Here is a 23,378-nt window from a genome sequence, read left to right as displayed (position 1 = left end):
TAAAATAAACTTAGTCAGCAGTTTCTTTTGTTCTGTTTCCATCATAGGTTATGAGTATTTACAGCATATTGTGGCACAGGGGTCTCCAACTCTGGCCCTGGAGTGCTGCTGTGGTTGTAGATTATCATTCTAACCATTTTCTTAATTCGTGACTAGTTTTGCTGCTAATTAACTGCTTTGCCATAATTTTAATTGACTTACTATTTAAGACCACTTATTTATTTTTTCCTTAATTCGCAGCCAACAAATAATGAGATCCAAAATGAATCAACACTTGGCCAGTAACCTTTCAAACAATATCTAAAAATAAAGAAAGCTGAATGGCTCAGTAATATTGATCTGCTCAGGCCCACAACATAGGTTGGTGCTGTTCTTAGAAAAACATTTTTGGAAATGTCTACCGTGGCAGATTGAGAGCATCAACAAGCCATGGAATTAAATAACAATTTTAATTAACAACTAAAATTAGATTCCAATTAAGAAACTTGTTGGAGTTTGAGGCCCTGACTTAGCTGGTCTTCTGTTCGCTCACTTCACGTCTCATTTCTGTTTGGGTGCCATTTTAGGAAAAAAAAATTAAGCAATTCAGGGGAATGAATCTTAACTAGTGAGTCAATTACAATGAAGGGAAAATAAGTTAATAAGCACCAAAAACTGGTCATTAACTAAGAAAAAGGTTGAATGGAAGCCTGCAACCACAGTAGCACTCCAGGACTAGAGTTGGAGACCCCTACTGTACTAGATTGTATTAGTCATTTATCTAGATGTTTTTACCTTATTGAAGAGTGCAGAGTATTAACATAACAGAGAAAGAAATTCCATTTGAAATGACCTGAAACATTTTTCCACCCTGGAGGGGGTGATAGTCTATAGCAGAGGGAGAATAATGCTCTACTTTATTTCAATAAGATGTTTTTCCTTTTTATTTTATCTTCTCCAACTCAAAAGAAGTTAATGTAAATGTGATACCAAACATATATCCTTGAAGAGTTGTATTATAAACAGTTCATTTGTTTTCATAGTGTAGGCTGTTGGAGGTGCTCTGTTTTTCTCCCACCTCCTAAAATCATGAATAATTGGGTTGCTAATGCTAAATTAGCAATACATGTGTGAGTTTAGGTGTGTGTTTGAATCCGCCCTGTGAAAGTCTGGTTCCTCATTTCTGGTTAACATCTGCCTTGCACTCAATGCTTCTGGGATAGGTTTAACGCTCTGTATCCTATATTGGAATAAACTGGTTTAGAAAATGGATGTATGGACATTTATGGTTTACGTCAGAAGCCAAGGACTGGCATTAATATGTTTAATATCCATGTATACTTGCTTATGTATACTACCAGCCTTCCCTCATGTCTTGCCCCACGTAGTAATGAAACAGGACAGCTAGGAGGGACCTGCAAAGCTCCCTACTCCTGACGTCATGCTTCCTCCTCCCCTTGGTCCGCAGTCTCTGTCTCGGATTAGCACGAATATATCACTCCTACAAGCGAACTATGATTCTTAGCGAAATCAACCGGAATGTTCAAACAAATTCTAGAAAGAAAACAATGTAAATCCATTAAGTAGTTATCTCGTTCACTAGCTAAGTGGCGGTAAGGAACACCCCAAGGCTGGTGTGTGAGTGAGGCAGTCCTCGCCCCCCTCTCCCCTCGGCCCGCTGCATTTCTCTCAGATTCACGCTAATAAATCGGTACTGCAAGTTAACTATGATACATAGCACAATGAGAGAAGTCACAAAATCAACCAGAATGTTCAAGCAAATAATAGAAAAAAACCTGATCTAAATCCATTTTCTCGTGAAAAGCAGACAGACATACTGACAGACAAACATTGGATTTTATAATAGAGAAATGTATAGTTGCTTTTCCTTTCCAGGAGAACAATCTGTAATCAGAATAAGCCTGGAACCAAGACATCCAGTCCATTACAGAAAAACATTCATGCATACTGACACAATTTTGACTTACCAATGAGAATATGCAAATTCAACAAACAAGAAAAGAAACAGGTAATAAACCCAAGTCCATGTTTTATGTTGCAGCAATAAGACCTACTGCAGCATATGCTTCAGGTCTTCAAACTTACCTACAATGAACTTATGACATAGCATTTTTCTAAAGTATATAATTCTATAGAATATTCTGCTTCTGAATATTAATGTATCTTGTTCTTCAGTCACATTATTTGCCTTGTAAAGTCCATTATGATAGGGCATACTTTGAGATGTCATATTAAAATTTCATTCCTTGACTGATGGGAAACAACATTGATTTTTGAGTATGCCACAAGTAAAAATTCACGTTTATATCATTAGCATTGATTTTCTTTAGCTAGCTGTGTAAAACTCTACACTAAAATCATTTTCAATCAAGTGGTTCTGATATTTTCCAAATCCCAACAAGCCTAAAGTGATGCAGAATATTTAGTATGTAGTCTTGTAATGTGTACAGAGGTATCATAGGATCTGGGGAGTTTTTTCAAATCTACACAGAATATCTTACAGGCAGTGGGGCCGACAACAAATGGGCTTTAAGACACCATTGTTTATTTTTGATACAAACTGATTGATTGTTAGTTATATAAGCCTATGAACTGAAGTCTGGGAAAAATTATCAGCAAGCTGGATAATGCCTCAGATACAGTATTCATACAAACATGCTGATTCTAAGCAAATGTTCGAGTTTGTATTATTAATACAAATAATGTTTCCACATATGTAAAAGATATAAATGAAGGAGAATACCCAAAAGTAAATGACAGTCTCCTTTGCTGTGTTTAGCTATCATGTTTTTATTTTTAATGACCTAAGTTTTATTATTAACTAGCAGAATACCCGCGCTTCGCAGCGGAGTAGTGTGTTAAAGAAGTTATGAAAAAGAAAAGCAAACATTTTAAAAATAACGTAAGATGATTGTTAATGTAATTGTTTTGTCATTGATATGAGTGTTGCTGGCATATATATATATATATATACACACACACACAGACACATATATAAACATATATATAAATATATATATATACACATCTATACACATATATATATACAGTTATATATATATACACATATACACATATACATATACATATATATACACATACTGTATATATACACACACATATATATACATACTGTATATACAACATATACATATCTACATATAAACTGTATATACACATATATATACAAATCTACATATATATATCTACATATATATATATATATTAGGGGTGGGACTCGATTAAAAAAATTAATCCAATTAATTAGAGGCTGTGTAAGAATTAATCTTGATTAATGTATGTAATCGCACGTAAATTTGCCCCAAATCGCAAATGTTTTTTTTTTATTTAAAACGGTTTTAGTGGGCTTACAGAATCAAATAATAGACATGGACATGAATATTGTAAACTGAAGCTGTTTTAATTTCTGAAAAAAAGCCTTTAAACTGCATTTGAATTCAAAACAGAAACAAAAATATCATCCCTGGTTAAAATTGGGCAGACTTAAAAATAAAGTGGTAGTTTAAGTACTTTAAGTACATTTGCAGAATAGTATTGTCTTTAAATAATAATAACCAAAATTTCACCATAAAGTGCAGTTTTTCTTCTTAAAAAAATAAGTCAGAAACATAAAAGGTAATTTGACCAGCTTACTCTTTAAACTCTGAGTAACATTAGCCAAAATTATTTTGTACATTAGGCTAAAACAGTGTGATCATTGAACATTTTGTAATTAGATGTATTTAGAATTACTAACGGTCACGGAAGTCCAATGATCCCCAGTAAGAGCCACAAAGTCCGCTTTCTGTAATGCATCTAATTTTGCTTGCTTTTCAGTGTGCACAAAACCATGCTTTTATCAAGGCTTCGCTCGGAAGTCGAAATGATCAGTCGTAGGAACGCGCTTTATTCCGACTCTAACATTTTTGTAGCTGTGATGTGTGCATCAGTGTAATGGATGTACCAGGAAATCATGCATTGACAAAAGTTCCCGCTTGCTTGGAATTGAAAGTGTGATTAAATGCGTTATTTTTAACGCGTTATGGAGTACATGCATCGAAGCTTCTCAGCTGTGCTTGTGCTAAGAAAGGAAATTTTAAAAATAACGTAACATGATTCTGCGTTAACCTAATATTTTTTCATACGTCCCAAACCAAGGAGATGCGAAGGTAAAATGAATCAGGTAGCGCGCGTACATAATCAGTACATCCCCTCTCGGGAATCGAACCTCGGCGTTAGAGGCGAAGACTCTACAATTGAGCCACAGCATGTGGCTTGTCTATGCTAAAGTATGTATTGTAGATCAGGGTATATATATACATTTATATATATACCCGTGTATCGCAGTGGAGAAGTAGAAGTTATGAAAAGAAAAGGGAACATTTTAAAAATAACGTAACATGATTGTCAATATACAGTAATTGTTTTGTGAGTGTTATTGAATGTTGCTGTCATCAAGGATTTGATTATCATTATTTCTTTCAATCAGGCTCGTATTTGTAGGATGTGTTCAAGTTACATTCCGTGTTTGTCAATCGTTGTAAAGATAAGAGGTTTCATTCATCGATTAGTTCCTTACTGCATCAATAAACAGCTCGTCTTCCTCTTTATCTGAGATGTGACAAACTGCATGCACGGGTTTTTTTTACACTGTCTTCCTTTAGCAGGACATTCACTTTTTCCACCGTGTGCTTTGTTTCCGCAGTAGCTGCACTTATGAATATGATTCTATGTATAAGACGCTTCATATTTTTTTGCTGCCTTCTCAATTGTGTAATTCGGTTTTTGTTCAGCACTCTTTGGAACTGTTGCTTTTTGTCTGCGCATTGCGTCAGTTCACGTGAGCCGCTTGGTGTTCTTGCATCGAAGGTTCCCAGCTGTACTGGTGCCATCTCGTAATGTCAGCTAAGACCCGGCACTTAAAACTTTCTCTCGCAGTTTCAATGAGTTTGTGCCAAACACCACCCTGACCATCTCATCTTCCTCTGCATAAGCACAGTCCTTCACACGTGAATATTTACCGGCAGTGTTTGTATTGGATTGCCGCTGATGGACGGCCTTATATGGGCAGGCACTAAATTACAAACGCTAGTGGTAGCCTATGAACTTAATTTAATATAAACTTACGGTTCACGCCGTGCTTTGTTTCCGCAGTAGCTGTACTTATGAATATGCTTATATGCATCATTTGCTTCATAATGGTTTTCTGCCTTCTCAATTGTGAAATGGCGTTTTGTGCTGATCGCTGTTTGGAGTTCTTCCTTGTGCTCTACGTACTTACGTAGGAGGCGTGATGATGTCACACGAAACTCCGCCCCCCGCGGCCATCTCCAACTCAAGACTCCATTACATTATATGGGGAAAAATAGCTTCCAGTTATGACCCTTATGCGTAGAATTTCGAAATGAAACCTGCCCAACTTTTGTAAGTAAGCTGTAAGGAATAAGCCTGCCAAATTTCAGCCTTCTACCTACACGGGAAGTTGGAGAATTAGTGATGAGTCAGTCAGTGAGTGAGTGAGGGCTTTGCCTTTTATTAGTATAGATGAGTAGTAGAGTTAACCCTTAAGATATTTATTTTATGTTCATGTTGTGCAAACTACCTGACATTTGCTAGATGGTGGTACTAAAGTAAGCTCACTGCATGGGGTTTTGTGAAATAATCCCTAATGCTTTTGACTTAATCAGAGACTGATGCCAGGAGAAGGAGTATGTGAAGAAGTATTTTTCTAATTTGATGTGGCTAACAACAACAGAACACCACTGCTGAAATATTCATCTTTTTGAATCCATCAATGCTATCTAAATATGCTGTGGTGGTTGTAGTTCTACTATGTAAACCTTCTACATTTAGTCAGATTACATTTGTATCCTCTGGCAAGTCAAGTGAGTAGTGCTTGCTATTAAAATAAAGGTGATCAATCCATTCATCCATACTTACCACTAAATCCATTTCTATCTCAACAGTACCAGGCACAAAGCAGGAACCAAACATTGATAAATCTTTGAACTTTTGTCACGTGTTAGCAAGAGGGGCACATGGAGAAATTTTATTTGTTGGAAGATATGGTTAGGAGCAACACATTGCCCCTACTGCAATACCCATCTTTTGGAGTGTGGCAGCTCCATTTAAACATGTAGTTTTACCACCTCAACCTTCAGCTTCACGGACTAAGCTTTTGGTTTAACATAAATTAAAATAATATACCTTGAATTGAAAGATGGATACAAATTGATTATAAATATCATACTTCCATCTATCCATATATATTTTTAAACCTACTAATTTCTGTACATGGTCACAGGGGGCCAAAGCCTATCTCAACAATAACATTTGATGCTAGTCAAGAACCTGCATTGGAAGGGGTGCCCGTCCATCACAGGGCATCCCAAATAAATGCAATATTAATCCACTACAGTACACTTTATCCTTACCTGTCATATCGCAATAAACCAAGGTGGGTCCCAGTGGTCCACTTCCGTCTGAATCAATTAAAAAGTGACCTGATGTGGTCTCTGAATGGCTATAGGCTTCACAGGATGGCTCATAAACAGCTATGGGTAAAAAAGAAAATAAAATAGTGAAGGTTCAATAGGGAAAAAGCATCCAATTAAATTGAGAATGTTTTTATTTAGAATTTATGAAAGGCTATCTATCAAATGGAAATGCCCATGGAATATTTCTGGGCTGGGATCCAGATTATAAAGCAACCCAACAATATTTTTTACCAAGCTTTCTATGACAAGGTACTTTATTAAACAAATCTCAAACCAGTAAATGGAGATGTTTAAATAGGTTTAGCGTGACTAATAAAAGAAGGAAGTGTGTGCTGTAAGACACTAGGAAAAAAAATATTTTTTTTCATCTCTTGGGAATAAGCAGGTTCCAATTTAAGATTTAGGACAGGGTTGCCAGAGTTATCCAGTCATAAATCATTTTTGTATTACAGCTTTTAATTATGTCGTTCAAAAGCTGGTTTTCTATTAGGCATTTGAAACAGGAATAAAAGTTTTAAAGCAGATTTAAAAATGATCAAAGTTATGGTTGAGAATTCATTTTTAATGTGTTATTCTAATTTCATTTACACCCTCTAGGAAATCAATTTTTCTAAATTAAATATCCATCAATTTACTTCTAAATCCATTTAATCCACTTTCAGTGTCCAGTGGACAGCATGATTTGCGAGACAGGAACCAACCCTGTTATTTGCAGGGTATACTTATCTCGAGCACTCGCATTTGCTCATACCAGATCATTTAAGAATACCCAATTAACCTAACATGTTACATACAAGAAACAGTGATAGTATTTAGTGTTTAGTACTTACATGAACCAAAAAAGTACAGATAATACTCATTTGGAATGGAAGTATTTTAAAAATAAATTAATACAATTTTTTGAGTCACTTTGAGGTTAACATCTATATATATATAATTCACTAAGGCAAGACACCCATGGAAAGCACGCCGGAAGGGGCGTGGATTCACTAAGCCGCAGACAAGTAAGACACCCATGGCGCACACAGGAAGGAGCCACGCCCACCAACTCTAAGACCATTGGATACGACGACAACTCACAGAACCACCCCCACCAACTCGGACGTGATGACACAGGAAAAACGGTGTCATTTATGTTCGTCTGTCTTAGAGTCCACATGCACCTCTGTGCCACGTTGACTGTTCATAGAGGCATGTTTCTCGCGGAAGTGAATTGCTATATGCAGCATGTAAAACAGTTTGCGAGGGGTAACCCATGGGATCCTTAAAACAATCCTTTAAAACTGAGGTTAAAACACAATGAAGGAAGCAGTCTTTAAAAACCAATAAGCCCTGTGCCTCTGTTTCATTACCGTCTGACCTGCTTCACCAATGCAGGCCCTGCAACAGTCGAGACACTCTCTCAGCAGCTGACCTTCTCTGTGCCTGACCGGTTCACACAGAGGCAGCGCGAGACAGAGCCGCGCACACACACAGGCAGTGCCAGAGACAGACAGAGGCACACACACAGGCAGTTGGTGGGCGGTCTCCGTGAGTTTCTCTTGCAAGCGGGCATATGACCAGGCGGTGTGTATGCTTCTAGAACGAGGGTGGACATGGCAGGACTGTCTAAGAACAGGCATGTTTGTCACTGATGTAAATCGCTGTATGCGGCGTGTTAAACAGTTTGTCGCGAATGTGAATTGCTGTATGCAGCGTATAAAACAGTTTCCGAGGGGTTTCCCATGGTCTGTCTTACAGTTGGTGGGCGGGTCTCTGTCAGTTGCTCTTGTGACCGGGCACATGACCAGGCAGTGTGTATGCTTCGAGTGTGAGGGTGGACGCGACAGGGCCATCTAGGAAAAATCATGTCGCGGATGTGAATCACTGTATGCAGTGTGTAAAACAGTTTGTTTGTTGCAGATGTGAATCGCTGTATGCGGCGTGTAGAACAGTTTGCGAGGGGTGTCCCATGGTCTTATAGTTGGTGGGCGGGTCTCTGTTGGTTGCTCTTGCGAATGGGAACATGACCAGGAGGTGTGTATGCCTCAAGAGCGTGGGTGGACGCGACAGCACCATCTAAGAAGAATCATATTTGTCGCGGATGTGAATCGCTGTATGTGGCGTGTAAAACAGTTTGTCGCGAATGTGAATCGCTGTGTTGAGCGTGTAAAACACTGTATTGTATGTTGCCCTCTCCAGAGTTACATCCATTCATTCACCTACAGTCGTATCCTCAACACCAACCCCATTTGGACAACTGTGTCTTTCAGGAAGTATTCACCCATCAATACATAATTATGCGGCGTATGCTACGCCGCGGGTTGGCTAGTTTATATTAATGCATTAAATACAAAATGGTTGCTACAACAGGATGGATCAAGCAGTGGAACGCTGACTCAAAATGTAAGAATCAGACCATTATTGAAGGGAACAATTGTATTTTTTTAGGTCTGTGCCAATTTTCTTTTAATCTTCTTTTGTTCTAAATTATCATTATCTGCTCTTGCTCATTAAACTGTTACTCGGATTTATTTGTTATGAAGCATTTTAATCAACTTCTAGTTGTTTATATGTGCTAAATAAATAAACAACTTGATTTGTATTAGGCATTGTGGGGTTATCTGGTACAGGTAGCCCTTTTGAAAACAGTGCCTTATGTAGTTCAATTTAAGCATACAGTAACTCCTTTGCTTTTCCTATATTCATCCTGCTTAATGTGATTTTATAGCTGGAGTAGCTGAACCCTAATACAGAAGCATTTTGAACAAGTCAGTATCCAACCTGAGATGAAATGCCAGCCCATTATTGGTGACATACACATTCACACTCACTCATTAAGGGACAGTACAGAGTGAATCATCAATCTGAGCTTTATATACTTAGTTAGATTAAAGATTAGTACGTAGATAAAAATACACTCAAACGGCAGAAAATCCACACAGGCATGGGGAGCTTGAACCCTGTTTAATCCAACTGAAGGGTTACAAGCTAGTGAGTGCCTATTCTGAAAACATTTGGTAGAAGGCAGGAATCAGTACATAATTGTTGATTTTGCATTAATAGTGTTACTATGCTATATACTGTATTGATTTAAGACCTGTTAAGAAAAATTATCTTTTTTGTTTTTTTGGAGAATGCTAGCAAAATAAACTTTTACGAGTTTATTAAAACTATATTGAAACATTTTATATTTTTAAAATAATTTGATAAAATATTATTTTTCAGAAAACAGTTACTTTTCCAAAGTTTTTTGCAAGACGAAATATATCCATTGAACAGGGTAGGCAAAAGCAGGTTTACAGTTGTTCGTATAGTAAAAGACATGGAGGTTATGATTATTATAATAGCTTAATGAAATTTATTAACTCAATAGCCTGTCGCAATGGTACAGTGCACTTAAGTACGTAAGTGCACAAATTGCTAGACTTGCATACTCACAATTATATATATTTGTAGCTGTATAAATGCTAAATATTACATAAGCAATGAAATTAAAAAATAATTTAATAAAACACATTAAAATATAAACAAGTAATAATAAAAAAACTAATAGGGATGATTTTAAAAATTCAAATATGGCATTTACGTCAATCATTAATTTAGCATTTTTACATAACTTCTAAATAAAAACAAAATACAATTGTTGCCTGTTGTTATAACTTAATTTGCAATGACCAAAATAATATCAGGTGCAAAATCACATACCTTTAGTTTAATCAATTAAAGAAAGGACTCAGTTTCAGTTTGAGAAATTATTGAAATAAAAAATAGGTTCTAATTGGGGTCTGCAAGTGGCTGAAGTTGTTGAAATTCTGAAGGAAGTTAATCTTTAGTTTTATAATTTTTGGTTCACTTGCTAATTTCACCAAAAGAGAATATTTAAGAGTCAAAGCTACTTACAGTTGTGACAGGTAACTCCTGTGTAACCAGTACCAGAACAATCACAGTAAAAGGTGTTCCAAGACTGAGAACACTGGCCTCCATGTTCACAGAAGTTTGGTTGGCATCTAATGGAGAGGGACAGATATTATAAACACTGCTTGGTAACTTTCTCTATATATTTAGGTCTCTCTGTAACAGCTTCCAATGTGTATTCTTTCTGGTTAATTCTTTTTAAAGGAACTACTGGTATTCTCCTTATTTCCCCTTCATAATTTTTGATTTTTTTAATCAACTTTTACTTATAAGCTTCTTCAATCTTCCCTCATAGCCTGCAATGTTTAAATAATTTTTGGAATAGTTCTCTAAAATTTGTATAGTGTGGTTATTTATTTTTTGTAATCTGGAGACCCCAGAGACAAAGTCCATTGTGTGTATTAAGAATAATCTTCCTTGAATTTTTATCTCTGTACAGCATGCTATTTAACCTAACATCCTATTAGTCCTCTTAATTGCTTCAGCACACTCTCTAATTTAGAACAGACATCAGTTCACTAAGAAACTTAAATTCTTCTACTAAGAATTTTCAAGTATCAGACCCAAGTTAAGGCATCTATTAGTTAAGAAAGATTCACTGATCTTGATGATGCAGTGATCTTCGCAGAGTCAATGGAGGCTCTGATAAGGGTGGTCGAGAGACTGAGCGAGGAGTCTGTGTTTGGGCTTGTGAGTGTCCTGGATAAAAACTAAGATCTACGCTTTTAATGACCTCTTGGGCACAGCCATCAGCAGTGCTTCTGTCTGCAGAGAGAGTGTTGACCTTTTTGAGAAGTTTACTTATCTCGGCAGTGACATTCGTGTCTCTGGTGACTCTTCTTATGAAGTCAGTAGATGGACTGGGAGAGCATCTGGGGGTCATGAGGTTGCTGGAAAAGAGTGTGTGGGGCTCCTGATATCTATGAAAAAGGAAGAAGGTCCAAGTCTTTAGAGTCCTGGTGCTTCTTGTCTTGCTGTATGGAAGCGAGACATGGACGCTATCCAGTCACCTGAGATGAAGACTGGACTCCTTCGGTACTGTGTCTCTTAGGAGAATCCTTGGGAAACGCTGGTTTAACTTTGTGTCGAATTTGTGGTTGCTCATGGAATTCCGAATGAGGCACATTACCAGCATTGTGAGGGAGCGTCAGTTACGGCTCTACAGTCACATGGTACAATTTCCCAAGGGTGATCTGTCTTGCAAGTTCCTCCTTGTTGAGGATCCGAGTGGCTGAACAAGGCCAATGGGACACTCACATAATACCTGGGTGTGGCAAATAGATGGTCATTTCCAAATGGTGGGACTGCACTGCGTGTCTCCCTGGGGGGTTGCAAGCCAGGATCCCTAGCTGTTTCGTCACACTGTACCAGTCCATGCTCCTTAACCTGACCTGACCTGTGACCCCAAATTATGTATCATGTATATTACTTTTTACTTCCTTGTGTTAATTCTTCACATTTATGTTTCTACTCATGTCTAGCTTATTCAGACCACTTCACTTTTTTCACAGTTTGTCATGTTTGTCAGGCAGCCGTTTGCTAAAATCATTTTTTCCCACATTAACATTCTATACCCCATAATGACAAAGTGAAAACAGGATATTAGAAATTTTTGCACATTTATTAAAAATAAAAAAAAAACTGAAATATAATATTGACACATATAATCAAACCCTTTACTCAGTACATAGTTGAAGCACCTTTGGTAGTGATTACAGCCTGGAGTATTCTTCGGTTTGACGTGACAAGCTTTGCATAGCTATATTTGGGAATTTTCTTAATTTTTTTTTTCTGCAGAAGTTCTATAAGACTGAATACAGACCATCAGTGGACAGCTATCAGCTACAGTATGTTAAGGTCTCTTCAATGATGTTTAATTGAGTTTAAGTTCCGCTTCTGGCTGGGCCACTCAGAGTTGTCCCTAAACTACTGCTAGGTTATCTTTACTTTATACTTAAAGTCACTGTCATGTTGGAAGATGAATCTGTGACCCAGTATTGAGGTCACACTCTGGATCTGGTTTTTATTAAGAATCTCTTTGTACCTTCCCTCGCTCAGCTTGCCCTCAACCATGTCTAGTTTCCTAGACCCTGCCAACGAAAAACATCCCCACAGCATAACACTGCCACCACCATACTTCAGTGTTGGAATGGTATTTTACAGGTGATGAACAGTTTTTTCTCAGTCTATGAGTCCTTTAGATTTTTTTTTCAAGCTCGAAGTGGGCTCCCATGTGTTTTTTTAACCTAGGAAAGGCTTCTGCCTGGCCTCTCTGTGATAAAGTCCAGATTGGTAGAGTGTTATATTGATCTCTGTCCTTATGGAACTTTTTCCATTCTCTATACAGGTTCTCTGGAGTGGCCATCAGGATCTTGGTCACATCTGTTATCATGACCCTTTTCCCTCTATTCTTTAAGTTTGGCAAGGTGACCACCTCTAGGAAGAGTTGTGGTTGTTCCAAATGTCTTCCTTTTAAGAATTATGGAGCCCACTGTAATCTTTGGAACCTTGAAAACTGCAGAATTTTTTTGCAGTCTTCCTCAGACAAAATTATGTCTGTATGCTCTGCAGGCAATTCCTTTTAACCCATGGCATGGTTTTTGCTCTGATAGACATTTCCAATTAATTAAATCTCAATGATAAACATCTCAATGATAGTCAATAGAATGGAGTGAACCGTAGCCAAATTTGAACTTTCAAAGCAAAGGGTCAGAATACTTTTGACATTGGGACATTTCAGGTTTTTTATTTTTAATTAATTTGTAAAAAAAAAAAAATCAGAAATCATGGTGTTCACAGCATGGATCCCTGAGGGACACCACTTTTAAAATCACTTACTTCTGAGAAAATGTCTTGCACGATCCTCCAATGCTTACTGCATTTGAGCTGTTGTTACACTCATAGGCAGGCAGCATCTTAAACTTCCAGTTTCTTTAATTTTTTTTCAATAACCTTTTATAATGTATTTTGAAGAGCTTTTCAAAAGTCAAATTGAAGAAAAGCCATTTGCCTCTTTGTTTAAATGCTTTTGTTCTTTCCTAATAGTACTGTTAGTATGTGGGAGAAACAGTTTCCCCCACATACCCTGTGAAACTCTCTCATGAAAATAATTACATTTCTATTCTAAATTACCCACAATTATTCTACACATATTATTTGTTACTGATATTTTCAATTTATACTTTGCTATTTCTGAAAGGCATTTTATAAACTGAATAATTATCATGACTAATCTTCAACAATCAATCAATCATTATTGCACATTGTTATGTATTAACATAACATACAATCACAAGGCACTTTACAAAGCACAAAATAATACAAATACAATACCAGATTATTTACACTTTGGATAAATAAATGGAAATAACAAAAGCAAGGGAACATTCCTGAAATAAAAAAGGGAGTTGATTACCTGGGGTTTGCATCACAGTTCCAAATTTAATTGCTAGGCCATTTTTTGGCTGTGTGGAGTTGAAAAATACTTTCTATATCCCTGTGAATTTTCGGTGGATATTTACTTTCCTATATTTACTTTTATTACTTTATTAATGCAAGAAACATAATGAGAATATTTAAAATTGCCCTATTGAAGGACTGTGAATGTTTGGATGAGATAATTAACAGTAAATGAAACGTAACATTGTATGTATTTTAGTATCCTAACATTTTGTTATCACAGGCTCTTTGTCATTTAGATGGCAACTCTTAACAGAAATACTATTTTTGTGAACAAGGTTAATTTGTGCCTGCATATTAAATCAGCTACTTTCTCAGTTAACACTCTTGGTTTCTTGATACATTAAAGCCAATGAAATGTATAAACACACTCTGAGTACTCTTCAAAATAATAGGAGGCCTAAGTTTAAGCCTGTGTTAGGAGCTTTTGAAAGACAACAGTCTTCATCTGTTCTGTGTATTCAAGCTTTTTCGTTGGTTAAAACAATAGTTGTAATGAACAAAGAAGGAGATTACCTATCTTGGATGGCACACAGGTCAATTTGTAAATCACTGAAATTGCCGATAAGACCTTGCTGCACAAGGATTAGATTCACTGGTTGGTTGACAATGAATATCAGTCGCATGCAACCTTGAAAAGCAAGAGTTGGATTTTTGCATTTGAGGTCTTTTATATTGGAGGGACACCCTAGAAGGAAAGGAAGAGAAAAGACACTATGACACACAGAAACTAAGACCTCACAGTAGTAAGCAAACTGCATTCTGAAGAGCAGCCTGAAAATAGAGAGCAATTCCACCCTATGGGCTTTCATTAACAATTAAAAATTAATGCTTTTCTGTAAAATCTGTTCATTTTGTTTGATAATCTGTTTAACTTCTACTTGTGAGACAGAAGGAGATACTTACTGCTGTGTTTCCATCTGTATAGTAAAACACTTCCAAACTGTAATAGGTTATTATTAAATTTTCCGGTAGCATAGTTTAGAGAGTGGAGGTGGAGGGGGGAGAATTGGCAATGTTGAGAAATGAGGCAGCATGGCAAATAATTTGTTTTCCATGGAACAGTAAAATACCCTTGCTCTAAATGCTTCTTGGCATTGCTAATAATAAGAAGTTTTTGGAAAAAAAATGTGCATAAAAACTATGGAGAGAAAAGAAACAAAATCTTGGTATTGAAGATATTATAGTGATGGGAAAATAGAGCATTGCTAAACATCTAAAGATAAATCATCCCAAAATAAATGAAAAAGCTTAATAAATGCCCTACAAAGTGGCATGTGGGTTCAAATTACCAGTTTATCTTCAGTCTTTGCTCTTAGGACTTCACCAGCGTGCACTGGCGTAGCAATGGATTGTGCAGATTGTGCAAAGCACAAGGGCCTATGAGCTTGGGGGGGCCCACTCAGGGCTATATAGATTTAAAAAAATGTTTGAATAACTTAACTAAAACAGAGGTTTCACAGCCTTGATGCAGTGGCTTCAACATTCAATGTCTTGTTACCATCAACTCTGACCTCGATAGATGACGACGAATTGTATGCTGCTGCCTATCTTCTCTTTGGATGCAATAGCACTGACATTTCATTGCCGTTTTGCACTCAACTGTTGTCATTTCGTGTATGTTTTCAATCCATCCTGTCAAACAAGTCGACTGTTTTCGAAGTAGCTGAACTATTGCTGATTGATTACTGTGCATCGTCGTTTACTTTCAATGACGTTTGCACGACTTTCATGTTACTGCTGACTATGCCAGTGACTGTTGCGGCATGTGAAAGATTGTTCTTCAAGTTAAAACCAATCAAAAATTACCTCAGAGGCACCACGTCACAAGACAGATTTAATGGCTTAGCTATGCTGTCAATTGAAGATGAGTGTGCCAGACAACCTGACGTGTCAAACATTGTTAAGACTTTTGTGCAAAAGAAGGCATGCAAGTGAGTATTTTAAGGTACTAGTGATATTAGAAGTAATATGATTTGTGACTTATCAGTCAGTTCCACTTTTGTAAGCTTTAACGCTTGATTGTGTAGTAATATCCTGTCAGCCGGTGTTGTTGTTTTAATTTGTTACAACTTGAAATTGCTTCATTTTATAGCACAGAGCAGTTTCTACTTTGTAGCTTACGTTATATTTTAATCATCTTCTTTCACAAAGTTGTTTTGGAAAAGTAAACAGGTCCACATTTTAAATATATGGTTGTACTAGTACTACTACCCACACCTCCCACATTCCATTCCCACAATTTAATTTTATTTTTGCTAACTTACAGTGACTGTAAAGAAGCAATTGAAAAAAATTATTACAAATTTCATTCAGAGAGCTGGATTGTTTGTCACCGTGTGTGATAGTGACGCGGTCGCAGACGCCACTGCACAGCTGGCCCCTAGGATCTAGCTGCGAATAAATTACTAAGAGTTATGCTAGACAGGAGGTGCTCACCTCAGGGCGCTGAATAGAGGCCTTCAGCAAGCTGGCTACGCCTGCCAGTGCAAAGTGTTACTTAACATAAATCTGCTTTAAGAGACTGGCAAAATTACTGTGGATAGCTAAAAGTCCCATCTCCAAATTAACAGAAACACATTGCATCAATGACCTTTAATATTGGCAATTCAGGATTTATTATATTTTACATCAATTTATTTTATGAACCTACAGATCTGTCAAATGCAGATTTCAACCACATGTATGCATTTCAGACCAGTTCAAAGCTGCCAATTTACTTCCATGAACATTTTTCAAGTAAAAATATAACAGTATTAACGTTTTGTTAAGAATAGGCCATCCTGCTCAAATTTGCTATCCACTTAATCATTTCCTAAAACTATCGAACAAGATTTAAAAATCTGCAAACTACTGCTATCTACTCCATTACTTGCTAACTTGTATCATTTATCTATTGTTATTTGTGTAAAGAAATAAATTCTAATGTTAAAGCAAAATTTTGGGAAATGAAGTCACACTACCCCAAAAATACATAAACAAATATAGTGAGTAAGCCATCTTAAAAGTAAAAGCAGGGAACTAACACACTTATCTTGTAGCATGTTCAAAAGTTAAAGTTAAAGCTGTTCTATTAATAGTACCACTATCTCGGGGTCCTAGCTAACTGGAGCCTGTTCTAGTAAAGAGGAATGATGCATTTGACACAAAGACAACTGGTCTCTTGCCATTTGTCCACATTGGGAAAGTTTACAGTTGGCAAACTGCTAACACCTCACACACGCATGTTTATCATATGTCAGATAAAAATTCCAAAAGATATTGGTTGAGATCCAGTAACCTGTGTGTAAAAGATGCCAGCAATTGTCATCTAAGCTAGAGGAAGGTTCCTTCATCTTAGTAAGCAGTTACAATGGCCTGGTGGATTCACCCACAAGCAGATTACATAATCTGAATTTAAGATTGTGCTTGTACATTGCTCTAGTATTAACAAGCTGATTTGCTCTAATAAAAAATAACTCTTTAAGGAATGTGAACATTGTTTGTTGCAAAGATTTTTCAAAAAGTATTTCCCAATGGCAATCAAACATGTTAGTAGTTGTAGTTCTGGTATCAGTAATAGAAATAGTTGTACCATCACATGTACAGAATAAAGTACAGTAAAATATAATTCCTATAATAAGTCTCCTCAGAGCTGGTCATATCCGTTCCTCCTGGATATGAAGTTCCACGATGGGGTGGCATCTCCTTTATAATATCCTGGCATATCACAGGAAGGCTGAGAAGTGCAATTTCCACTGGGACATGTCTGGAAGGCATCCATATCAGATGCCCAAATCACCTCAATTGGCTCTTCTTGATGTGGAGAGTCAGCAGTTCTACTAGCCTCTCTTGGATGTCTGTGCTTATCATTCAAGAAAGACGGTTAATTTTGGCTGCTTGTACCCATGATGTTATCCTTTTAGTCATTACCCAAACCTTATGATGATAGGTGAGTGAGTGATGCAGACTGACTGGTAAATCAAGAGCTTTGCCTTCTGGCTCAGCTCCTTCTTCACCACTAGATACTGATATAGTTGGTGCATAACTGCACTTACCGCTTTGATCCATCTCATCATCCCTTTTCCCATCACTCATTAGCAAGCCCCTGAGGTACTTAAACTTGTCCATTTGAAGCAGTAGCTCACCTCCCATTTGGAGAGGACAGTCCATGTCCCAGTACACACTGCAGTGCACAACCCAAAGAAGCCAACAGGACCACGAAAAAAGTAGTGACGCAATTCTAAGGCTGCCGAACTGAACATCCTACCCTCACCAGCTGCACCTTGAAATTCTGTTCTTGAAAATCAAAAATAGAATAGGAGATGAAGCACTGCCCTGACAGAGTCTCATACCCACTGAGAATGTTGCTGATGTTTTCCAGTTCTGTGGACACAAATCTTACTGTGGCTATATAGGGACTGAATAGCCCTTATTAACCATGTGCTCTCCCAGCACCCTCCACAGAATCCCTTGAGGGACATGATCACACACTTTCTCTAAGTCCTTAAAACACATGTAGACTAATTGGGTGTACTCCGATGATCCCTCCAGGATCCTTATGAAAGCTGGTCTACTGTTCAATGACCTGGACAAAATCCACTTTGTTCCTCCTGGATTTGAAGTTCCACGATCAGGTGGCATCTACTTTCCAGTACCTTGGCATAAGCTATCTCAGGAAGGCTGAGGACTGTGTGATCCCTCTGTAGTTGGAACACACTCTCCAGTCCCCCTTCTTAAAGAGGGGGACCACCACCCCGGTCTGCCAATCCAGAGGTACTGTCCCCAATGTCCATGCAATGTTGCAGAGACGTGTCAACAAAGACAGTCCTACAACATCCAGAGCCTTGAGGAACTCCAGGCGTATTTCATCCACCCCCAGGGCCCTGCCACCATCAATGATCCTAGGAGCTCTGTTATCTGGGGCTTTATGTCCCTGGTAGGGTTACCCAAAGCAAACTGGTCCTAGGTGAGGGATGAGACAAAGAGCGGTTCAACCGAACCTCCTATGAAGAACAAAAACCTTGGACGACGTTTTCCATTACCCCGGACGTGGGTCACCGGGGCCCCCCTCTGGAGCCAGGCCTAGAGTCGGGGCTCGATGGTGAGCACTTGGTGGCTGGGCCTGCACCCATGGGGCTTGGCCGGGCACAGCCAGAAGAGGCAACGTAGGTCCCCCTTCCCATGGGCTCACCACCTGTAGGAGGGGCCAAGGAGGTCGGTTGCAATGTGAGTTGGGTGGTGGCCATAGGTGGGGACCTTGGCGGTCCGATCCTTGGCTACAGAAGCTGGCTCTTGGGATGTGGAATGTCACCTTTCTGAAGGGGAAGGAGCCTGAGCTGGTGCGCGAGGTCGAGAGGTTCTAGTTAGATATAGTTGGGCTCACCTCGACACACAGCTTGGATTCTAGAACCAATCTCCTTGAAAGGGGCTAGACTCACTACCTCTCTGGAGTTGCCCCTGGTGAGAGGCACTGAGCGGGTGTGGGCATACTTATTGCCCCCCAACTTGGAGCCTGTACATTGGGGTTTACCCTGGTGGACAAGAGGGTGGCCTCCCTCTGCCTTCGGGTGGGGGGACGGTTCCTAACTGTTGTTTGTGTGTATGCGCCGAACAGCAGTTTGGAGTACCCACCCTTTTTGGAGTCCCTAAAGGGGTGCTAGAGGGCATACCTTCTGGGGACTCCCTCGTACTGCTGGGAGACTTCAATGCTCACATGGGCAATGACAGTTTAACCTGGAAGGGTGTGATTGGGAGGAATGGCCCCCCCATCTGAACCCGAGCGATGTTTTGTTATTGGACTTCTGTGCTTGTCACATTCATATGTGCACTTGGCACCAGGACCCCCTAGGCCTCAGTTCGATGATCGACTTTGTTGTTGTGTCGTCGGACTTGCAGCCACATGTCTTGGACACTCGGGTGAAGAGAGGGGCAGAGCTGTCAACTGATCACCACATGGTGGTGAAAAGGCTTCGATGGTGGGGGAGGATGCCAGTCAGGCCTGGTAGGCCCAAACGTGTTGTGAGGGTCTGCTGGGAACGTCTGGAAGAGTCCTCTGTCAGAAGTACTGTAGCTTCAACTCACACCTCCGGCAGAACTTTGACCACATCCTGAGGGAGGTAGGAGACATCGAGTCTGAATGGGCCACGTTCCATGCCTCTATTGTTGAGGTGGCTGACTGGAGCTGTGGCCATAAGGTGGTCAGTGCTTGTCGTGGCGGCAATCCCTGAACCCGCTGGAGAACACCGGCAGTGAGGGATTCCGTCAAGCTAAAGAAGGTGTCCCACTGAACCTTTTTGTCCTGTGAGACTCTACAGACAGTTAATAGGTACCGGCCGGCCAAGCAGAATGTGGCTTTGGTGGTTGCTGAGGCAAAAACTCGGTGAGTGGGAGGAGTTTGGGGAGGCCATGGAGAACGACTTTCGGATGGCTTCGAGGAGATTCTGGTCCACTGTCCTGCGTCTCAGAAGGGGGAAGCAGTGCAGTGTCAACGCTGTATATGATGGGGACGGTACACTACTGACCTCAACTCGGGATGTTGTGAGTCGGTGGGGGGAGTACGTCGAAGACCTCCTCAATTCCACTAACAATGTGTGTTCCATTTCTACAATAATCTGTGTAAACACATTGTTAAAACAGAAATGTTTTTCATATTTTAGTAATAAATGACAAAATGTAGGCATAAACTATATAATGTCTTAAGCCTGAAGTCCAAAGATCAAATACACACTCACAAAAGGTACAAGGACAATATATCAACTACCGTGGCATAGCAGTAAGATTTGCTGACTTGTAAGTAAGAATCCCCGGTTCGATCCTGGCTGCCTCGTATATTTACTGTGTTCAGTAGTGCGTTGCTCTTATTGTTAATATTATACAATACGCACATACATTTGGTTTGCGTTTGTTACAGCCGATTTACATTTATAGTACTTGGTAAAACTTACCGATTTTTTTCACTTTTATTCACTGAGTCACAATCACGATACATACAGTACTACCGCCGCCCCCCCCACCTAGGGATCTGACGCTGTTATGTTTTATCTGAGGGAATGGGCAGCACGGTGGCACAGTGGGTAGCACTACTGCCTCGTAGTTAGGAGACCCGGGTTCGCCTTCTTGGGTCCTCCCTGCTTGGAGTGTGCATGTTCCCCCCGTGTCTGCGTGGGTTTCCTCCCACAGTCCAAAGACATGCAGGTTAGGTGCATTGGCGATTCTAAATTATCCCTAGTGCGTGCTTGGTGTGTGTGCCTGTGTGTGCACGCCCTGCGGTGGGCTGGTGCCTTGCCCACCGTTTGTTTGCTGCCTTGCGCCCTGTGTTGGCTGGGATTGGCTCCAGCAGACCCCCATGACCCAGTAGTTAGGATATAGCGGGTTGGATAATGGATGAATAACTGTAGATGTGTGTGGTGTTTTAAGGCAATGGAACAGGACATTCTCTGATCTGGATGGATGAAAGCTGACACACAAACACTGGTGAATCTGCCTTCTTTGTATCTCACCATCACTTGATTTTTTTATTCAGTTTTATTGAGTGTTCCTGCTCACGCTGAATTAGTATGCACCTTATTGTCTATGATGTCAAAGCTGCACTGACAAAAAAAAAACAGAGAGACATAGGTATATATGATATTTGGAATTATTCATTTTATGACCTGTATAATACATTTTGGAAAATATTGTGGTACAGATGCAACATTATTCATATTATTCATTCTCATAACATCTTGCAGTTGTAATCAGTGACTGCGTGTTTTTTTTTTTTCCCTCCGATCTTGCCAGTCCCCACATGTTGCTATATGGTAGTGTTTCTTTTGTACTCCAGGACATCCAGAGGAAAGGATAGTACAGAGAGGTCAGTTCAGCGCTATATGCTATCATCAAATTCAAATGTTAACAGTTCCCACACACCCAAGGACCGTCCTTTCTACATTTACAACATGTGTACCTGTACAAAAGCTTTAAATGAGCTCATGCCAGACTACATCAGTGACCTTATGCATCACCATGCTGATTAAAAACACACACAAATCTTGTTGTGCCCCACACTAACCTGCACTCTACGGGTGACAGGACTTTCAGCTGTATAGCACCCAGACTTTGGAATGACCTACCTAAATTAATTAGATCAGCTGACTCCATGACTTCATACTCATCTGTTCAGGAAGGATTTTAACTTAACTTGACATTCTGCCCATTCTTTCACTTAACCTCTTTGTCCAGATTCACAGGATAATTTGTGTGTGTGTATTATATCACAAATGATGTTATTTGTTCAGGTTTTTCTTTTAGTATTGAATGTAATATTTTACTCTGGTTTATTGTCTTTCATTCTATTTACTGCTTTGTATATCTTGTATTCATCTGTTTAGTGTTCTATGCAGAAATATTTGTACCCAATGTTACATACAGTATACTCTGCTGTTTAAATAAGCACCAAGAGCATGGGAAATGTGCTATATAAATAAAATGTATTATTATTATTATTATAATTATTATGTGTTTTACTAGTACCACCGTAACCTGATTTACTATAGTTTTGGTTTGCTTCTGTAATGTGTAAGCAGTGGATGCCTATAAAATCCAATTTTAGGTTGAATAGCAAATTTAAATAAATCATTCTTTAAATTGTCTATTGTCCAGCCTGGAAAATTATGATTTGGATCAATAATATTCAGATGTAACAGTATGAATTTCACTCTACTCTAAATAAGTGACACTACTACCCAGAAAAATAGAATATGGCTTCAAATGGAACAAACAACCCCTTCTTCTTCAAAATAATTTGTCTCACAATTTTTAGTCTAATCTTCAATTGCTCCATGATCAAATTATTGCATTTTTATTGATTTCTGAATGTATATGATTTTTATAGAAACGTTTCACTAATTTTCCCTCTCCCTCCTTTTTCTTTAAGTCTGTTTTGCTTAAAAAAAAAATTAAGGTTATCACTTTAGTTGGCACTACTTCTCACTCCATATTCAGTGCCACATGTTTATATTTATCTAAAAGACAAGTAAAATCTTCATGTCATAGTTCTTTGCTTTAAAAAAATGTGTTTTTTTTTTTTCCTTTCTAACATATGGTCACATGACCTTCCGCCTCCTCCTTTCTGTGTTCTGTGCTCTTACATCAGAATTACATATAAATAAATCTCTTGTACATATGCTGAACATTAAAATTCAACTAGCTTCCAAAAGGTGTTGTCAAATCTGGCATATCCTCACAATTGACTTTGCTATCGATTAATTCACTAGAAGCTCTCTTGAGAAAATATCAACAAAGTCTCCAGCAACACTATCCAACTCTTCATGAAAGCTGCACACCAGACGATATTTGACTCAATCTCCATGTTGAGGTTAGAGTAATATTTATGCAAGGCATTCAGTTTCTAATTTAATTCTTCCCACTGTTAAATTACTACTCCACCTTTTCTAAATAAAATGCAGCACTTTCAATATCCTCCAAACAGACAATTCTTGTCCATGCCCTGTTTCCTCTCCTTCTATCTGATAAAATGCTGAGGTCAATCAAGGCAGGACTACC

The 23,378-nt window shown here is 38.7% G+C and overlaps 1 protein-coding gene across 1 annotated transcript in view; it reads right to left on the bottom strand.

The window, feature by feature from the left end:
- Positions 1–23,378, bottom strand: part of LOC120531259 (contactin-associated protein-like 5) — a 558,381-nt gene that overhangs the window by 114,345 nt on the left and 420,658 nt on the right. The window contains exons 10-12 of the mRNA XM_039756505.1: positions 14,370–14,541; positions 10,380–10,486; positions 6,435–6,554 (exon numbers count right to left, since the gene is read on the bottom strand). Coding sequence (XP_039612439.1) covers positions 6,435–6,554; positions 10,380–10,486; positions 14,370–14,541 — 399 coding nt within the window. The remainder of the gene's footprint in view (positions 1–6,434; positions 6,555–10,379; positions 10,487–14,369; positions 14,542–23,378) is intronic.

The sequence above is a fragment of the Polypterus senegalus genome, chromosome 6 (assembly GCF_016835505.1).
Source record: "Polypterus senegalus isolate Bchr_013 chromosome 6, ASM1683550v1, whole genome shotgun sequence".
NCBI lineage: Eukaryota > Metazoa > Chordata > Cladistia > Polypteriformes > Polypteridae > Polypterus > Polypterus senegalus.
This window is presented reverse-complemented; position numbering and strand designations above follow the sequence as displayed.